The sequence below is a fragment of the Onychomys torridus genome, chromosome 10 (assembly GCF_903995425.1).
Source record: "Onychomys torridus chromosome 10, mOncTor1.1, whole genome shotgun sequence".
NCBI lineage: Eukaryota > Metazoa > Chordata > Mammalia > Rodentia > Cricetidae > Onychomys > Onychomys torridus.
This window is the reverse complement of record NC_050452.1, coordinates 82,069,906-82,085,531: the sequence shown is the minus strand read 5'-3', so window position 1 is coordinate 82,085,531 and position 15,626 is coordinate 82,069,906. Positions and strand designations below refer to the sequence as shown.

At 39.6% G+C, this 15,626-nt stretch overlaps 1 protein-coding gene across 2 annotated transcripts in view; it reads left to right on the top strand.

Annotated features, from left to right (window-relative positions):
* Nucleotides 1–15,626, top strand: part of Bmp2k (BMP2 inducible kinase) — a 101,986-nt gene that overhangs the window by 30,001 nt on the left and 56,359 nt on the right. For both annotated transcript variants that reach the window (XM_036200754.1, XM_036200753.1), the window contains exons 2-6: nt 1,165–1,283; nt 3,923–4,028; nt 10,515–10,657; nt 12,033–12,154; nt 14,431–14,512. In XM_036200754.1, coding sequence (XP_036056647.1) covers nt 1,165–1,283; nt 3,923–4,028; nt 10,515–10,657; nt 12,033–12,154; nt 14,431–14,512 — 572 coding nt within the window. The remainder of the gene's footprint in view (nt 1–1,164; nt 1,284–3,922; nt 4,029–10,514; nt 10,658–12,032; nt 12,155–14,430; nt 14,513–15,626) is intronic.

Genomic DNA, 15,626 nt, shown 5'->3' with positions numbered 1-15,626 from the left:
AGTATTAACAAAATTGATAGACCTTTAAAAAACATAATCTATAGAATGTTCTATACCAAAAATGAGTCTTAAAAATTTAATATGAGAATCTTATGTTAGATTTGACAAAAATAATTGATTTTTAATAGCATTATCTTATGTACTTCAAATGAAGTACTTTCTCAGATGCAGTAAAGAGAGTAGATAAAGGTACTTACCATCCTACTTGAGTTCAGGAGGGAGGTTGGCTAATTCAGTAGCCTACCTGTCAGTGTTCTAAACCATTTTCTTTCAGATCACCATGGCCACAGGTTATCTCTCAACATCATGCCTAAGCATCATCTTACACAGAAGTGGGAAAGAAGAGTGGGGGCTTCTCTGCCGTGCACTTTTATTTGGTCAGGAAAATGATACCTGCAACCCCAGTAGACCTTTTACTACTTTATTTATACCCAGAAGTGATAGCTGGTCAGTATCCATCCTAAAGTCAGTTGCTGATAAGCAAAGTGAGATCCCATGATTGGGATTAGATATGGTGAGCTCATCCCTGCAATTGGAGGAGGGTCTAACTGTCCCAGCTCAGCTATATTGAGTGTTAAACAGTAGCTATGAGTTGTTGTCAGGATGGGTGGGTGATAATTAGTATTGTCAAACTGGTTGTATGAGGACATTTTGTATACTTCATCACAGGTATTTGTGTGGAAAAGTGAGTTTTTGTATGTCATCCTTTAAAATAGAAGCAGATTCATTTGAGAATCGTGTGGCTCTGAAAGTGCTCTTCCTGATTGACACAGGAAGCCAGCACTTGGCTCTTAATCAATAAACTGCTTACTGTACTTATTTTTGTCTAAATATAGTCCTTGACTATTTCCCTCTGCTACAAATGATGGTGTATGTGTGAGTGTGTATGTGAGTGTATATGTGAGCATGTGTGTTCGTATGTGAGTATGAGTGTAATTTTAATTACTTTTAATTTTATTTATTTTTTATTTTTTACTATGTAGCCTTGGCTGTCCTGGAACTCACTCTGTAGCCAAGGCTGGCCTTGAACTGGCAGATCTGCTTGCCTCTGCCTCCAGAGTGCTGGGATTAAAGCATGTACCACCATGTCCAGTAAAAATAATAGCATATAATTTTGATGGTAGTTTCTGGTGGTTTTAAATGAATTGGTGCTTCCTCTTGTAGGAGGATTCTCCACTGTTTTCCTGGTGCGGACTCACGGTGGGATCCGATGTGCACTGAAGCGAATGTATGTCAATAACACACCTGACCTCAACATTTGTAAAAGGGAAATCACAATTATGGTAAGTGAGAGAAAACGTTGTTTTAGAAACTTGATTGCTTTCCTTTTTGTTTTATACTACAGCATTCACAGAGTTTTAGGCAGGTTATGTATCAGTTTATCCACTCTTGAAAACTCATTCAGTTAAATTGTCAGATGGGAATTGGTAGGTGATGGTCTCTGGCTGCACTTGAGACTTCTCTGTGCAGTTCCCAGGCAGTGTGCCTTCTTTCCTTTCAAGTTCACTGTAAAGGTGGGGTCTGGGGAGGACGGAGCACTTTACAGAATTACAGTAAACACCAAGTCTATCTACCTGACAGTGGACAAAGTCCACTCTTCCAGATGCATGAGGCCTTCCCCCTTTTCTTGCCTAGTTGTGCCTGGGTACGGCTTTTCTGGTGCAGAAAGAGACTCCCATTCTCAGGGTGGGGACTGTGGTTGCTGTCCACGCTTTCTGCATTTATCTCATATTTAGACCCGCAAACAGAGTTTTGTTTTTCATTTAGCAGTCCTGCTATTACCTGCTTTTCCTGTCAGCTGCATTGTGGGGCCTGTTGTCCTCCAGCAAGGGAAGTATTGCTAAATACTAGGTCGAGTGACATTATGTTACTAGACTAGTAGAAGCATCAGTGACCGAGTAAACAGTGCAGCATGGTTTTGAAGTGACATCCCTCTTTCCGTAATTAGTGTTCTGGGCCTTCTGCCCCTCACTTCTCTCCCCTTTCCTTCTCAGTTTTTACCTGTGTGTACCTGCATGCACGTGTGTACTTTTTCTTAGTGTGACTTCAGGTAGTAGAAAATTAATTGATTGGTTAGCGCATTCGTAGTACTGTATAATCACTCCCTCTGTGTAGTTTCAAAACCTTTTCCTAAAAACCCCTGCCCACTTTACTGTTAATTCCATCTCCCCTTCATCTAGCTCCTAGCAAGCACCCTTCTTTTTCTGTGTTTGTTGACTTCTATTAAGTATTTCCTATAAGTGGGGCTGTACGGTGGTTCTCCTTTTTACTGCCCCCAATGCCTTTGAGGTTCATAGACCTTGTAGTGTTCACCAGTATATAACTTCTTTCCTGTCACCAAATGACATTCTGTGAACACCACAGTTTTATCTCTTCATGGAGAAAAACTGATAGTTCTTTGGGCAATTTCGGCCTTTTTGGCTTCTGTGACTAGCTGAATGCTGTGCATTTGTGTGTTCTTGTCCTTGAGTCCTCAGTTTCTCTCGTGGTTATATAGCTAGGTTCCGTTGTACAGCTGAACCACGTGAGTTCTTCCTGGCAGTGTGTCCTAATGCCAGTGCCACCTATCTTCCTGCCGAGGGGCATTTCTCACTTTATAGCCACACTTAAAAATAAATGTATTTATGCGATCTGATTTACGGAATTCCAGTTGTTTCTATTCTTAGCTGGTTTAGAGATGCTTCGAGACACGTTAAAGTAACATATTAGCCAAAGGTTGAAAAAGAATTACTTGAAGATAACGGCAAAGTCTCTATCAAGTCCTCTAACTCGAGCCTACATGATGTACTACTCTGCCATAATCTTCCTCTTGGTAGAGTTTGTATAGTTATGAGACGTGAAGTAATGGCGGCAGCAGCAGGCGGACCTTCTGCCTTTGAACAATTGTAGGGAGGGTATGCCTGTGGAGTGGTGATGGTCTTCAACCTTGTTTTTGTTTGTTTACAACCCATCTTCCACTGTATGACTTAACATGTTTTGCAGGTGGTAGTTCTGACCAGTTGCACAGTTGAAACTGGGTATATTACTAATGGCAGTCATTGCCCAGTTGCACAGTTGAAACTGGGTATATTACTAATGGCAGTCATTGTAAATTCATTTAAAGTAATTGTGCACCCCCTCCCTGGATCTTCTCACATGCTAAGCAGCACTTACCACTGAGCTGTCTCCAGCCCTGTTTGTAACTTCATTGTATGCTGGTGGCTTTTGTACAAAGAGAACAAGGTTTTAGAGTTTCCATTTTGTTATTTCTTTGAACACATCATTAGTGTTATCTTTAATCTGTGAGTTCTTTTCCACAAATGTTTTCTGGCCTCCTGTTCTTGTTTTAGATTTAGTGAAAAGAACATGTGCTCATGGGTCTGTGGAAGAGGTCTACATAAGTTGTAATATATTTAGGAAAAACATGAAAGTAGTTCATTAACATTAGAGCTTAATTCCTTTATTTATTTATTTTTAGATATAATTAGAGTTCTAATACCTTATTCTTGAATTTCAGAGGACTGTATTATACACTTTTGTTTATTATTTTTTAAATTATATTTATTTGTGTGGGTATATTGGGGGCACCATGAGTGGAGGTCAGGGCGACCTCCACCAGGTTGGTCCTGGGTATTGAACTCAGGTCTTCAGGTTTGGTAGGAAGTATCTTTACTGGCTGAGCTGTGTTGCCAGCTTTCCTGTGGTTGAACCTGTATATAAATGATCATTTTGGTTGTTTATCTTAGATAATGACTGTCACATATGCATTGGATTTTCCAATGACAAATTCACCATAGAAATCACTGGCTGACATTCAGTATTCTAATGCTTTATTCTTACTTTTAGAGATTTATCAAGTCTAGCTCTTTCGGTTTACACCTTTTACTTATAGAAGTTTAAGGTTTATATTTTCTAGTTTTAAAAATTTTATTTCTCTTCACAGAAGGAACTATCTGGCCACAAAAACATTGTTGGTTATTTGGACTGTGCTGTCAATTCAATTAGTGATAATGTGTGGGAAGTGCTCATTTTAATGGAATATTGCCGAGGTAAGTGTCTGTCTTCACTTGTAATGTACTAAAAAGAGACACCTTTTCACAGGGCACTAGGTCTGTGGTTTCTTCCAGGGCAGCTGCTGCCTTGTTCTAGAAGCTTTATTGCAATTTCAGCTTTAATGATTTCCTTACAGACGCTGTTAAAATTTATTTAAAACCTAATCATAATTTATAGTATGGCCGGAGCCGACAAATGGAGAATTAAACAAAGTGAGAATTGGGTTCAAAATAAAAAATGTAGGCAAGTAAAGTTATACTTCTTGTCTGTATAATTCTTTTGTAACCCAACCAAGAATTAATGTTGTAAAATGTATTGTAAACATACTAAATTTATCACACTTAGGGAGCACATGCTAGTATTCTTAGCATGAGTATACAGGTATGTAGTGCCTGTAGGAGATTTTTAGATTTTTTTTTATTATATTTCTTATTTGTGTGTGTGTGTGTGTGTGTGTGTGTGTGTGTGTGTGCGCACGCGCGCGCTTGGGTTTGTGGTTAAGGGTACACACAGACAACAGTGTGCATGTGGAGGTCACAGGGTCACTTGTGAGAGTGGTTCTTTCTTCCACCACATGGGTCCTGGGGATCAAACTTAGGTCGTCAGACTTGGTGGCCAGTGCCTTTACCAGCTGAGCCATCCTGCTGGCAATATGTTGTTTTTGAGACAGGCTATCTCAGTGGGATCAAGAGCTCATTGAGTAGGCTGAGCTTGCTGGCAGTGTGCCCTCAGGGTCTGCCTGTTTCTGCCTCTCCAGCACGGTTATTGGTACTGCTGCCAAATCTGCTTTTCTCCGTGTGTTCTGGGGAGCTAGCTGAGGTCCTCACACTTGTGTGGCCAGCACTTTCCCCACTGAGCTGTCTCTTCAGTTGCTGTTTAGTTTCCTCTTGTTGATACAGGATTTCATATAGCCCAGGCTGCTGGTGAACTCCCGATTCTCCTTTCTTTTAAGTTAGAGAGCCTGAATTTTTTTTTTAAAAAGGTGATATATTCTTATTTTATGTCCATTGGTGTTTTGTCTGTGTTTATCTGTGTACAGGTGTTGAATTCCCTGGAGCTGGAGTTACATACAGTTGTGAACTGTCATGTCAGTGCTGGGAATTGAACCTGGATCCTTTAGAAGAGCAGCCAGTGCTCTTAACCGCTGAGCCATCTCTCCCACCCTATAGAACCTGAATTTTAATATATAATCTTTATATTTGTGTTAGAGAATAGGAAGTCATGTTTGTTTAGACCTAACATGGTCTTTAAAAACAGTGTTTACTTGATTGCATTCCTTAATAATAATAACCAGTAGAAATTATCCCTGACTTCTAAACGTCTTAATGTGTGAGGAGGAGGGCATTTAGTCCATTCTCTACAAACACGGTGTCTCTTACTTGTTTTTTTTTAAAAAAGAAATGTTTATCTAGTGTTTGAATCAGCAAGGTTTGTTTGATAGGAATTTTTAAATCAAAAGTGATTTCTGTAGGGCTGGAGAGACAGCTTAGTGGTTAAGAGCATGGCCTGCACTTGCAGAGGACCTGGGTTCTGTTCCCAGCATCCATGGGGTGGTTCACAACTGCCTGTGGCTCTAGATTCAGGGCTCTTGACAGCCTCTGAGGGCTCCACAGGCACCAGCATGCATGTGGTGCATGTGTCCACCTGAAGTCAAACACTCATAAAATAAAAAGAAATCTAAGAAGAAAGCTACCTCATAGTGTCTATGCAGAAAATGAATCACATTTTAAAAAAATCAACCATCATACTAGTAGAGAGAAAAGGGAACAACCCAATGTCTGCATCAGTATTACTTCTATGCTAAAATGTTCTTTGTAACCAAATTAACACTCAAATGTGGGCATAGATTATGTGTACCATAGGGGTACATAATTTGTGTGTATAGCTCAAAAAGCCCAGTAGGTGGCATGGTGGCGCACGCCTTTAATCCCAGTACTCAGGAGGCAGAGGCAGAGGATCTCTGTGAGTTCAAGGGCAGCGTGGTCTCCATAGAGAGTTCTAGGCCAGCCAGGGCTACACAGTGAGACTGTCTCAAAACGAAACAAACCAAATCAAACAGCAGCAGCAGCAGCAGCAGGAGCAGCAGCAGGAACAGCAAAAGCCCAATAGTCTATTAAGCCGTGGGTTGATTGACAGCCCGTTGACCCCCTCTCTCCCCTGAGAGTCAGTTTAAGATGCATGAGTGCACCTTTGTGTCATGTCTCCAAGGCAGATGAGATTTACCCCAGAGTTGCGTGGGCTTCACTTCTGGACTAAGTCAGTGTTTTTTCCTTGTGTTGTTTACCATTCAGAAGGGGGACCTGCAGTAGTGTGTCATTATTATGTTTTCTTTCTAGTACAAGAACATTTTCCTGGAGTTAATCATTGCCCAGTTTTTCACTTGCCTAATTTCTTCAGGCATGTTATTATTTTAGCCCATCTTTCTTAGTAGAAATTCAAGTCTCTGCAGGAAGCTTAAACATGGTAACACTTGGGTGAGTTTCATCCCCCACCTCCCCGCCCGAAGCATGCTTCAGAGAGACTTATGTTCACCTGTCTAATTTTAAACAGGATTTGATGTCACCTGGGCATTCTTTATTTCCTTCTATTTTAGACTCCTATTTATCCGTCCCCCCCTTGTTAGGTGTGGGCGTGAACCCAGGGCTGCATGGACGACGCCTCTCAGGTGTGCCACCTCCGAGCTGCATCTCCACTCTCTTTTGGACTAGCTAATTTTCTTTAACTTTTTTGATACTGAATTTATGGGTGGAAACGTTTTTGAGATCTTCACTTTGTAAGATTTTTATTTTCCCTTTCACGTACTAACCATCTTTGGCACTACTTAGTTTCTGAGGTCAGATTAGATTGGGCACATTCGGGGGAGGGGTCCATAGACAAACGTGTCTATGTCCACATTTGAGTGTTAATTTGGTTACAAAGAACATTTTAGCATAGAAGTAATACTGATGCAGACATTGGGTTGTTCCCTTTTCTCTACTAGTATGAAGGTTGGTTTTTTGTTTTTTTTTTTAAATGTGATTCATTTTCTGCATAGACACTATCAGGTAGTTTTTTCATTTATTTCCACTGTATTGAAATCTCACAATATTGTATACTTCATTTGTGTTTTTTTTTTTTTTTTAAATTTTTCAAGACAAGGTTTCCCTGTGTAGTTCTGGCTATCCTGCAACTTGCTCTGTAGACCAGGCTGGCCCCCAGCTCAGAGATCTGCCTGCCTCTGCCTTTGGAGTGCTGGGATTAAAGGTGTACCACCTTTCGGCTAGGCTTTGTATTCTTTTTGTAAGACACCCAGCTTTTTCTCTTGTATGCTTATGTTCTTTCTGAAACTTGTTTGAAATCAATGTTTGTCTTCCTTGCAGTGATTGTCTTCTGATTATCTTTTAATTTTTTTTAATTTCTGTGTTTGTGGGAAGCTTCCTAATTGTATATGAAGGTTTTCAATAGAATTTTGTATTTTTGCTATATTATTTTAATTTTTAGCAGTCCTTTCTTATTTTTTTTCTTTAAAATATCTGCTCTTGTTTAGGTGTAAATCCTTTTTTAAGTTAAAAAAATTAAATATTTAAAATATTTTTTCCTTTATTCTAACTTTTCCCACATTCTTTTGCTTTGTTGCTCTGTTCTCTTATGTGAGAAGTTTGCTGCTTGTATCACAGATCAGAATGTACCCTCTGGGTTGGCAATTTTATCTTAGGAGGAGAATCCAGAGGCCTGAGCTGAATAGTCCTTTTCTCATGTGCATCAAGTAGATACAGTCTTTCTCTCCCGTCGGGGCATGTTTTGGCTGAGCAGAGAATGGTAGGAGGAGTTCTCTCCTCTTAGGGCTTTTGTAGATGAAGACCAGGGGACCGGATCCTGACACAGCTCCCACATGGAGTGTAGGGAAGAAGAACGTGCTGCAGAAACCGTGCGTTCCTTGCTCCATGCTTCCAGGTTCTCAGCGCTCACTGCCATTGCTGTGCACTGCACTCACCTTTCACCTCCACTTAACCTGATAGTTTTCTGATTCAGTGCTTAAAAGAATGGTTCTCAACCTGTGGGTCGTGACCCCCTTGGTGTCAGACAACTCTTTCATAAGGGTCCTATATTAGATATCCTACATAGCAGGCATTTACATTATGATTCATAACAGTAGCAATGAAAATCATTTTATGGTTAGGGGTCACCACAACATGAGGTCCTAGCATTAGGAAAGTTGAGAACCACTGACTTAAAGAGATACTGTATTTTTGGAATTAGAATTTTGGACATCTGTGTGGTTATTTTGAATATATCTATTGTTTTATGAATAACTTGTGAACAATTATGGCAATGTGACTTTCTGAGTTTGTTTTAGAAGCTGCTTTGTACTAATTCCTGTAAGTTGTATCTCTACTAGCTTTTGCTTAATAATAAAACTCTTGAAATTTGGTAGCAATTGCTTATTATTGCTAGTGGATCTGTCCATCAGCTGCTGTGGGCCGAGCCTGGCAGGGTGGCCCTGTTGATTTGTCAGAGCTTGTTCACATGACTGCTTGATAGTTGTGACTAGTTAGAATAGTTTTACTTCATCTCTTTCATGCTCTTGTTGGCTCTAGTAGGCTCTCCTAGGGTAGATTTTCTTATGGAGACAAAAGGAACAGAGGCCTGCAGAAGCACCTAAGCTCTCTCCCCTTCCCAGTGAAGCCCCTTCTCACTGGGATGTGAATGTGCGTGTGTGCGCTCAAGCACACACACACACACACACACACACACACACACACACACACACACGACCTACTTTGTTAATCAGGGATGATTTCAAGAGCATGGGTTGGGGATTATTTGCTCTAGCATGGTTAGTTGACCATTGACTACCACTGAAGAACATGACTCACTCACCCCCAGCAATCGTCACCTGCTGATAGCTCCCTGGGGAGGGCTGGGGCCCTTGTGAGTGTGGACTGGCCTGGTCGTGTGCAGGTAACACACAGCTGCTGAGTTCATGAGAGCAGTGGCTAGGCTAGGCCTAGAAGACAGTGCTTCATAGCACTACTCCCCAGCTTCCAGATCTAAATTCTTTCTGTCTTCTTTTCCATGATGCTCCTTAGGCTTTGGAGGTAGAGGGGTGTGTGTGTGTGTGTGTGTGTGTGTGTGTGTGTGTGTGTGTGTGTAAATGTAAGAGAGGGGTGGGGTTGGGTGATATTTAGCAATTAACAGACACATGGTCTGAGAGCTTTGGTAGTTAGGAAGGAGTCTCTGCATTGACTATTGCCATTGAAAGAAAAAGAAACTTCTCTGACCAAAGCTGAGAAGAGCATTGCCTCTGGGTATAAACAGAAGTGTGTAGAAGGTAGCTGGACAACGTGTCCACATAGCAATAAAGCCTCTCCACCTGTGTCTGTGATCTCCCCAGCCATGAGCTTTGACTAGGTTTATAGGATCAGGAACAGAGTTGATGGCAGCTCATGCTGCTAGGATGTGCTGAAGAGGCTGAGGTGAGGAGGATCATGAGCTTGAGGGCAGCCTGGCAGTGGCACAGTTCCCTCCTGTGGAGCAGGCCTCAGATCTAGTCAGAAAGCTGTTTGTTACCCTTTGACTGTAATGCCACTGTTGCCTCAGGCAGCCAGTCTTACCTGGCAGGTCAGTGGCATGCATAGTCCACAGCTGGGCAAGATTATTGATTATTTTTCTCCCAGTCCTATTTATTACCAGGAATAAAGCATTAGTGGCTTAACTCATTAGATCCTCTTATCCTGTAATCAAGGTGATATCTTACAAAGTCAGATAGACAGTTCTCTTTGGCTTTCAAGAAAAAAGTATGCAATGTGGCTGCCGGTGTCTGATCTGCATCAGTTACATCTCATGTGTGCTTCCCCAGCCATATCTGCACCAGCTCTTCACAAGTTACTTGTTGTCAACAAATTCCTACCTCACAGGAGATGTTTATATACAACACTCATGACCCACAGCTCTCCTAAATCTGTGTCTTGTTAATTTGTAGTCGTCTGTATCAACATGAATCTCCCTTAGATAAGCCTAAGTTGATTTGCTCTTCTTTCTTCCCATCCTTCCCCCAATCTAAGTTCCAGTTTCCTATGTGAGTTCTCTCCTTCTTACTTTGTCATGTTAGAAATTATAGTCACATATCTGTGTCATTATTTTTACCTTGAAACACTATATTCTATGATAATAGAAACCTTTTTTGTTTATCACACTTTATCCAATACTAAACATTGTTGAATGACTGTTGCTTCAAATAAATACATTGTTAGTCATAAGGAAAACTGCAGTTTCAGAAGTGGTAAAGTGTTAAAAAATGGCAAATAGTATTAGCAAGATACTGTGTTTTTATAGTGTTCTGATCTCTGAGATGTCAATGTAAGAAAGTGTGTTACTGTGTTAGTGCAGCAGGTGTAAGGACCCTCGTGAGAGTTCAGGGCTGGCACTGGAAGGGCGTTTCCAAGTGTGTCTTTCTGGTGGACTTTATTGGAAAGCGTCTTCAGAGTCACTTCTTTGCTTAGCTGGACAGGTAGTGAATCAGATGAATAAGAAGCTGCAGACGGGCTTTACTGAATCAGAAGTCTTACAGATCTTCTGCGACACCTGTGAAGCCGTCGCAAGGTTGCATCAATGTAAGACTCCCATAATCCACCGGGATCTGAAGGTAAGAACCATGAAACAGTCTTGTTCTACACTTAGGATTTAAAATGTTTTTTTCTTTCTTTCCCTGCTCCTGTCCGCTCCCCAAGATCCTGTATAATTACGTGTGTATTCTGCCCAGTGTTTATTGTCTGCTCTTCCCACTAGGATGTAAGGGTTATGAGGCCGTTGGTATTGGCTTGTAAATGTGATTATATCCACGCTCTTAGAACAGTGCATGGTGTATAGCAGAGGCTCACTGATTGTTTAGGAAATAAATAAGTGAATGCCTGTTTTGACTGATTAAATACAACTTTGTGTCTTATGATCAACAAAAATAAGCAATGTCATTTAGAATGTAGGTTGTTGATAAACATGAAAGCCTAAAATAAACTTTATTAGCATTTTAGTAAATGAAAATAAATATAAAAGCAAAAGACATTGCCATAATAATAACAATTTCTTTGGTCTTCAAAATATCCCAGACCATGTTCTGAGTACTTTGAGTATTCTAACCTGTCATAGTAACAATTATCTTCCTTGTTTTCCGGATAAGAGAACCAGAGAGGGGAGTGGTAAACAAACTGTCCAGTGATAAAAACACTAGCAAGCAGCAGATGGGGCTTTCTCTGAACTGACATTGTAGTATTCAAGGTATTGGAGTATTCACAATTTGTTTTAGTTATTTTAACTCAGATTACAAGTTAAAGTATAAATTTAAATGTTTATTTTCACCGTAGGTGCTCTAAATAAAAATGATGCTATAGGCTAAGCATCTTGAATGAGAAAATCCACATTTGAAAAGGTCCACTTTCTTAAATTTATAGAGACTAGATGTGGTGGTGCCCCGAGTGTGAATTTCTGTATCTGATCACATGCTTCAGATTTCAGTTAGAATATTGTATAAAATTATGGTCAGACTTAATGTAAATGGGAATGAATGTTCATCTTATTCTTCAATCTTGCCTCCAATATAAAAAGTAATCCCAAACCAGTGATACTTTTGGTATCAAGCATTTTGTATGTGAATACGCAACCTATAGATGATAATCAGAAATGGAATTGAAATGTTTTCCTTACTCTTTGTTTCCAGGTAGACTGAAGTCTTAGGAATGGAGAAAAATATAGATACTCTCAAAGAGACTCTTGACTATCACTAGTTCTTCATAGAGAGAATTCAGGAGATTAGGGTTGGCCATTTTTATTAACCCTGCTGGCCTCTTGCCTCACCAAGAATGGCCACTGCCTGCTCTGGTTCATTTGTCTCTGGTTTGAGGTGTCTTCTGTCTGTAAATACATATGTGTACGTGTGTATATATGTGTACCAAGCACCTGATCAAAACAGGTGGAAAAAAAGTTTTCACTTTGAAAATAGTAATCATTGATTTTCTTTTCTTAAGGTAGAAAATATTTTGCTAAATGATGCTGGAAATTATGTGCTTTGTGACTTTGGCAGTGCCACTAATAAATTTCTCAATCCTCAAAAAGATGGAGTTAATGTAGTAGAAGAAGAAATTAAAAAGTAAGTGCTTATCTTTATTGCATTTGCATCCTAGGCATTTTGATTAACTTGAGTCTATAGCTAGCTGCATTAATAGAAATTTAAAATTATTCCATTTGTATATTCCTTCAAAATACAAATGACTAATACCTAATAGACAGTTGATGAATACCATGAATGAAAATTTTTGTCTATGTGGTAAACAGCTTAATAATGAAACTTGTAAAATAAGCTGTAGTAGTTAATAGACCCATTAAGAGAATTTTAAGCGATTTAAAATAGAAAGATTTATTTTTATATGAGTATGAATGTTTTGCCTGTGTATATATCTGTGTACCACGTGCGTGTATAGTGCCTGTGGAGGTCAGAAGAGGGCATTGGATCCTCTGGATAGTTGTGCTGGGAACTGAACCCTGGTCTTTTCAAGAGCAAGAGGTTTTAACTACTGAGTCACCTCTCCAGTTCCTTAGGTGATTGTGAGTTCAGCATAGTCTTTGTCTTTACTGATATAGGGCAGTGGTGCATTTACAAAAGTAAATAGCTCAAAACATGTCAGTTGTTGTTAACAGTGTGTATCATATGTACTGAAAATTGTGTGAAAAGTGTTAAGTGCTGAGACTGTATGAAGCCACTATTACTTCAGTGGTATGTTGCAAAGCTTTCTCGGATAATGTCACACAGGTTTTTGTTGGTTTGTTTTTGGTTTTTTGAGACAGGGTTTCTCTGTGTAGTTTTGGAGCCTGACCTGGATCTCACTCTGTAGACCAGGTTGGCCTCAAACTCACAGAGATCCACCTGGCTCTGCCTCCCGACTGCTGGGATTAAAGGCGTGTGCTATCCACCGCCTGGCATGTTTTTGTTTCTTAATTCTGTGTTTTTTGTGGTTTGCAGGCTTCTTGTGAGAACCTAACTTTTCTGCTTTTTAGTTTCAGAAAATGCAACAAACTCTCTTAGAGCACTGAAATGACAGAGGACAGCAAGCTGTCAGGCTAGGGACTTCTCAGTAGTCTCCCAGAGTGAGGGCGAGGAGCTGTTCTCAGGGGCTGGTGACTGACCCGTTGTAGAGTGCAGTCATATAGACTGAAGCAGTGTGTATCCTAGGTGCTTCGTGCTACTCAGAACACAGGCTAGAATGACTGCACTAGCTTCTGTGAGAGCAAGCCACAGTAAACATGCATGCCCTGGGGAACAGAGTAGAGGCGTTGCAGTTGGCTTTTTGGGGTCTGTGTCTGTCCATGTAATTAGAACATCTTGCAGATGAAGATTTCTAGTGGCTACTTGAGGTCTCAAGTATCCAATCTGCTCGACGTTTCTTCATTTGTTGTATTGTGGGATATAGTTAAGGCTCAGTTAAATTTTTATGGTGATTAGAATATGGTGCTGTAAGCTCATTAAGAGTTCATGTCCTTTGTGGCTGAATTGAAGAGTTGATGGTCTGAGTGTTGAGTTAACAAGTATTTATTCAGGGCCAGCCCTGCTTTGGGTGCTGGGACACAGTGATAGAAGGCCTGCTGTCATGCAGTGTCTAGTCCAGTTCGGACCATCTCACCAGTAAGTGTAGTAGTAAGGTATTAGAATGCTGTGATTTCAGATTCTTCTTTAAAGTATAAACGCTAAAAAAGAATCTTGTTGTGATAGAGGTGGTTCATTTATATTCTTATGATTTCTGCTATGAGATTTGAGCACTACTTGATTTATAATTCCTGTTTCTAATAGATTTTGGGTTTTTGTTTGTTAGTGAATATTTATTTACATTGTCTTTAATTCCAAAGAGCTTAAATTAGTAGTCATGTTAGAAGCGTGCGTAATGTGTGTAATTGAGTTGTAATAATTTGTAACTTTGAAGAGAATTATAAAAGCTCAAACATTTACTACTGTGTGCAGCTGGGTATACTAACATTTCTAAAACAACTCCTTAGAAAAGAGATAAATTAAAATTTTGAGAGTGAAGTTTTACTTTCAGTAGATGAAAACATTTGATAAGGAGGCTGTGATAGACTGAATTATTTCATATAAATCAACAGAAGTATTCTCATAGGTTGTCATTTAAGTTTTTATTAATAAAGAAAATTCAGCTTTTTTATTATTTGAGATACTTTTGTAATTGCTGAATAAATTGTCTGTAGATACTTTGTTTCATTTAATTCTTGATAGACTTTTAACAAGCCTTTAAAGACAGTGTTATTTCTATGTAGTTCTGAACCCAAAAGCCTTTGAGGTTTTGTCTTTTAAAGAAGCCTGTCTCACCTGTCCTTTTGTTTCTGAATGTGTCTCCTTTGTTCTCCTGATGCTGCCAGATACACGACTCTGTCATATAGAGCCCCGGAAATGATCAACCTTTATGGCGGGAAACCCATCACCACCAAGGCTGATATCTGGGTAAGGCTCAGAGACTGACCGTTGCTCTAACTAGATGAGCATGAGTACAGCTGTCTCCTTTCCTCTTGCCTCCCCAGGGAAAGGAGACTGTGGTCGGATGTGGAAGTTAGGCGATGGGATGCCTGTAGTCAAGAAAGGGGTCCTTGCATGTCATGTAACTACCTCCCAGTAGTTTTTAGGGTTTAGGTCGTAAGTTAATGTTCACATTTTCCAGTTTTGAATGAGTGAAATTTTGGCTGATGACAATATAGAAAATCTGTATGTAACTGTTAAGCAATTACAGTATAACTTTCTGGGATATTTTATGATTTTTTTTAGTGGAATCTAACAAAAGTAAACTTTTTCTGATTCTAAACATGTCATTAACTTCTCCTTATTGAAGGTCCTTATTATTTAGTATATATTTATCTGGATTTAATTGTACCAATAGATAGTGTTAATTTATTGTTTGTTGTTTAGAATCTTACATCTTTTTCAAACTTGTTTTGTGAGTAAAATACATTTTGGATTGTATTTAATAGTCTAAGAAACTATTGTGCAATCTGAATGCATTAAACAATAACTGTTAGCTGCATTTGCATGAACATATTATCAGTAGTGGAATACAATTTTCTGAAATAATTCTAGAACTTACCAAAGAAGTGAGATAGATAGTTTTGATTTTTTTTTAATTAAAAAATTACCTTTTTTTTTTGGTATAAGGCTACATGTCATAGCATGTGTATGGACAACTTTTAGAAGTTACTCTTCTTATAGCATGTGGGTCCCAGGGATCCCACTCAGGCCTCTAGGCTTAACAGTGAGGGCCTCCCTGCCTGAGTCACCTCCCAGCTCCCCATGTGTAATGTGTGCAAACCAGCTATTGTCTCCTTGCTGGTTCCCCTACCCTGCTCCCTTCTGAGGTTGGGAGGCCACAAAAAACCCAAGAGATGGATAGTCTTGTAAGGCAATCAGATTTCTAGGATGTTCTCATCTGCTTATTTATTTATTTTGTAAGTGATTCTTAAGGTAATTGAATTTTACACTATGTAAGATAAAAGCAAATTGGAAGCAAATTCGTTTTAATTTATTTGACTTTGTGACAATTGCTGGGGGTTGTCTTTCTGTATGCTGT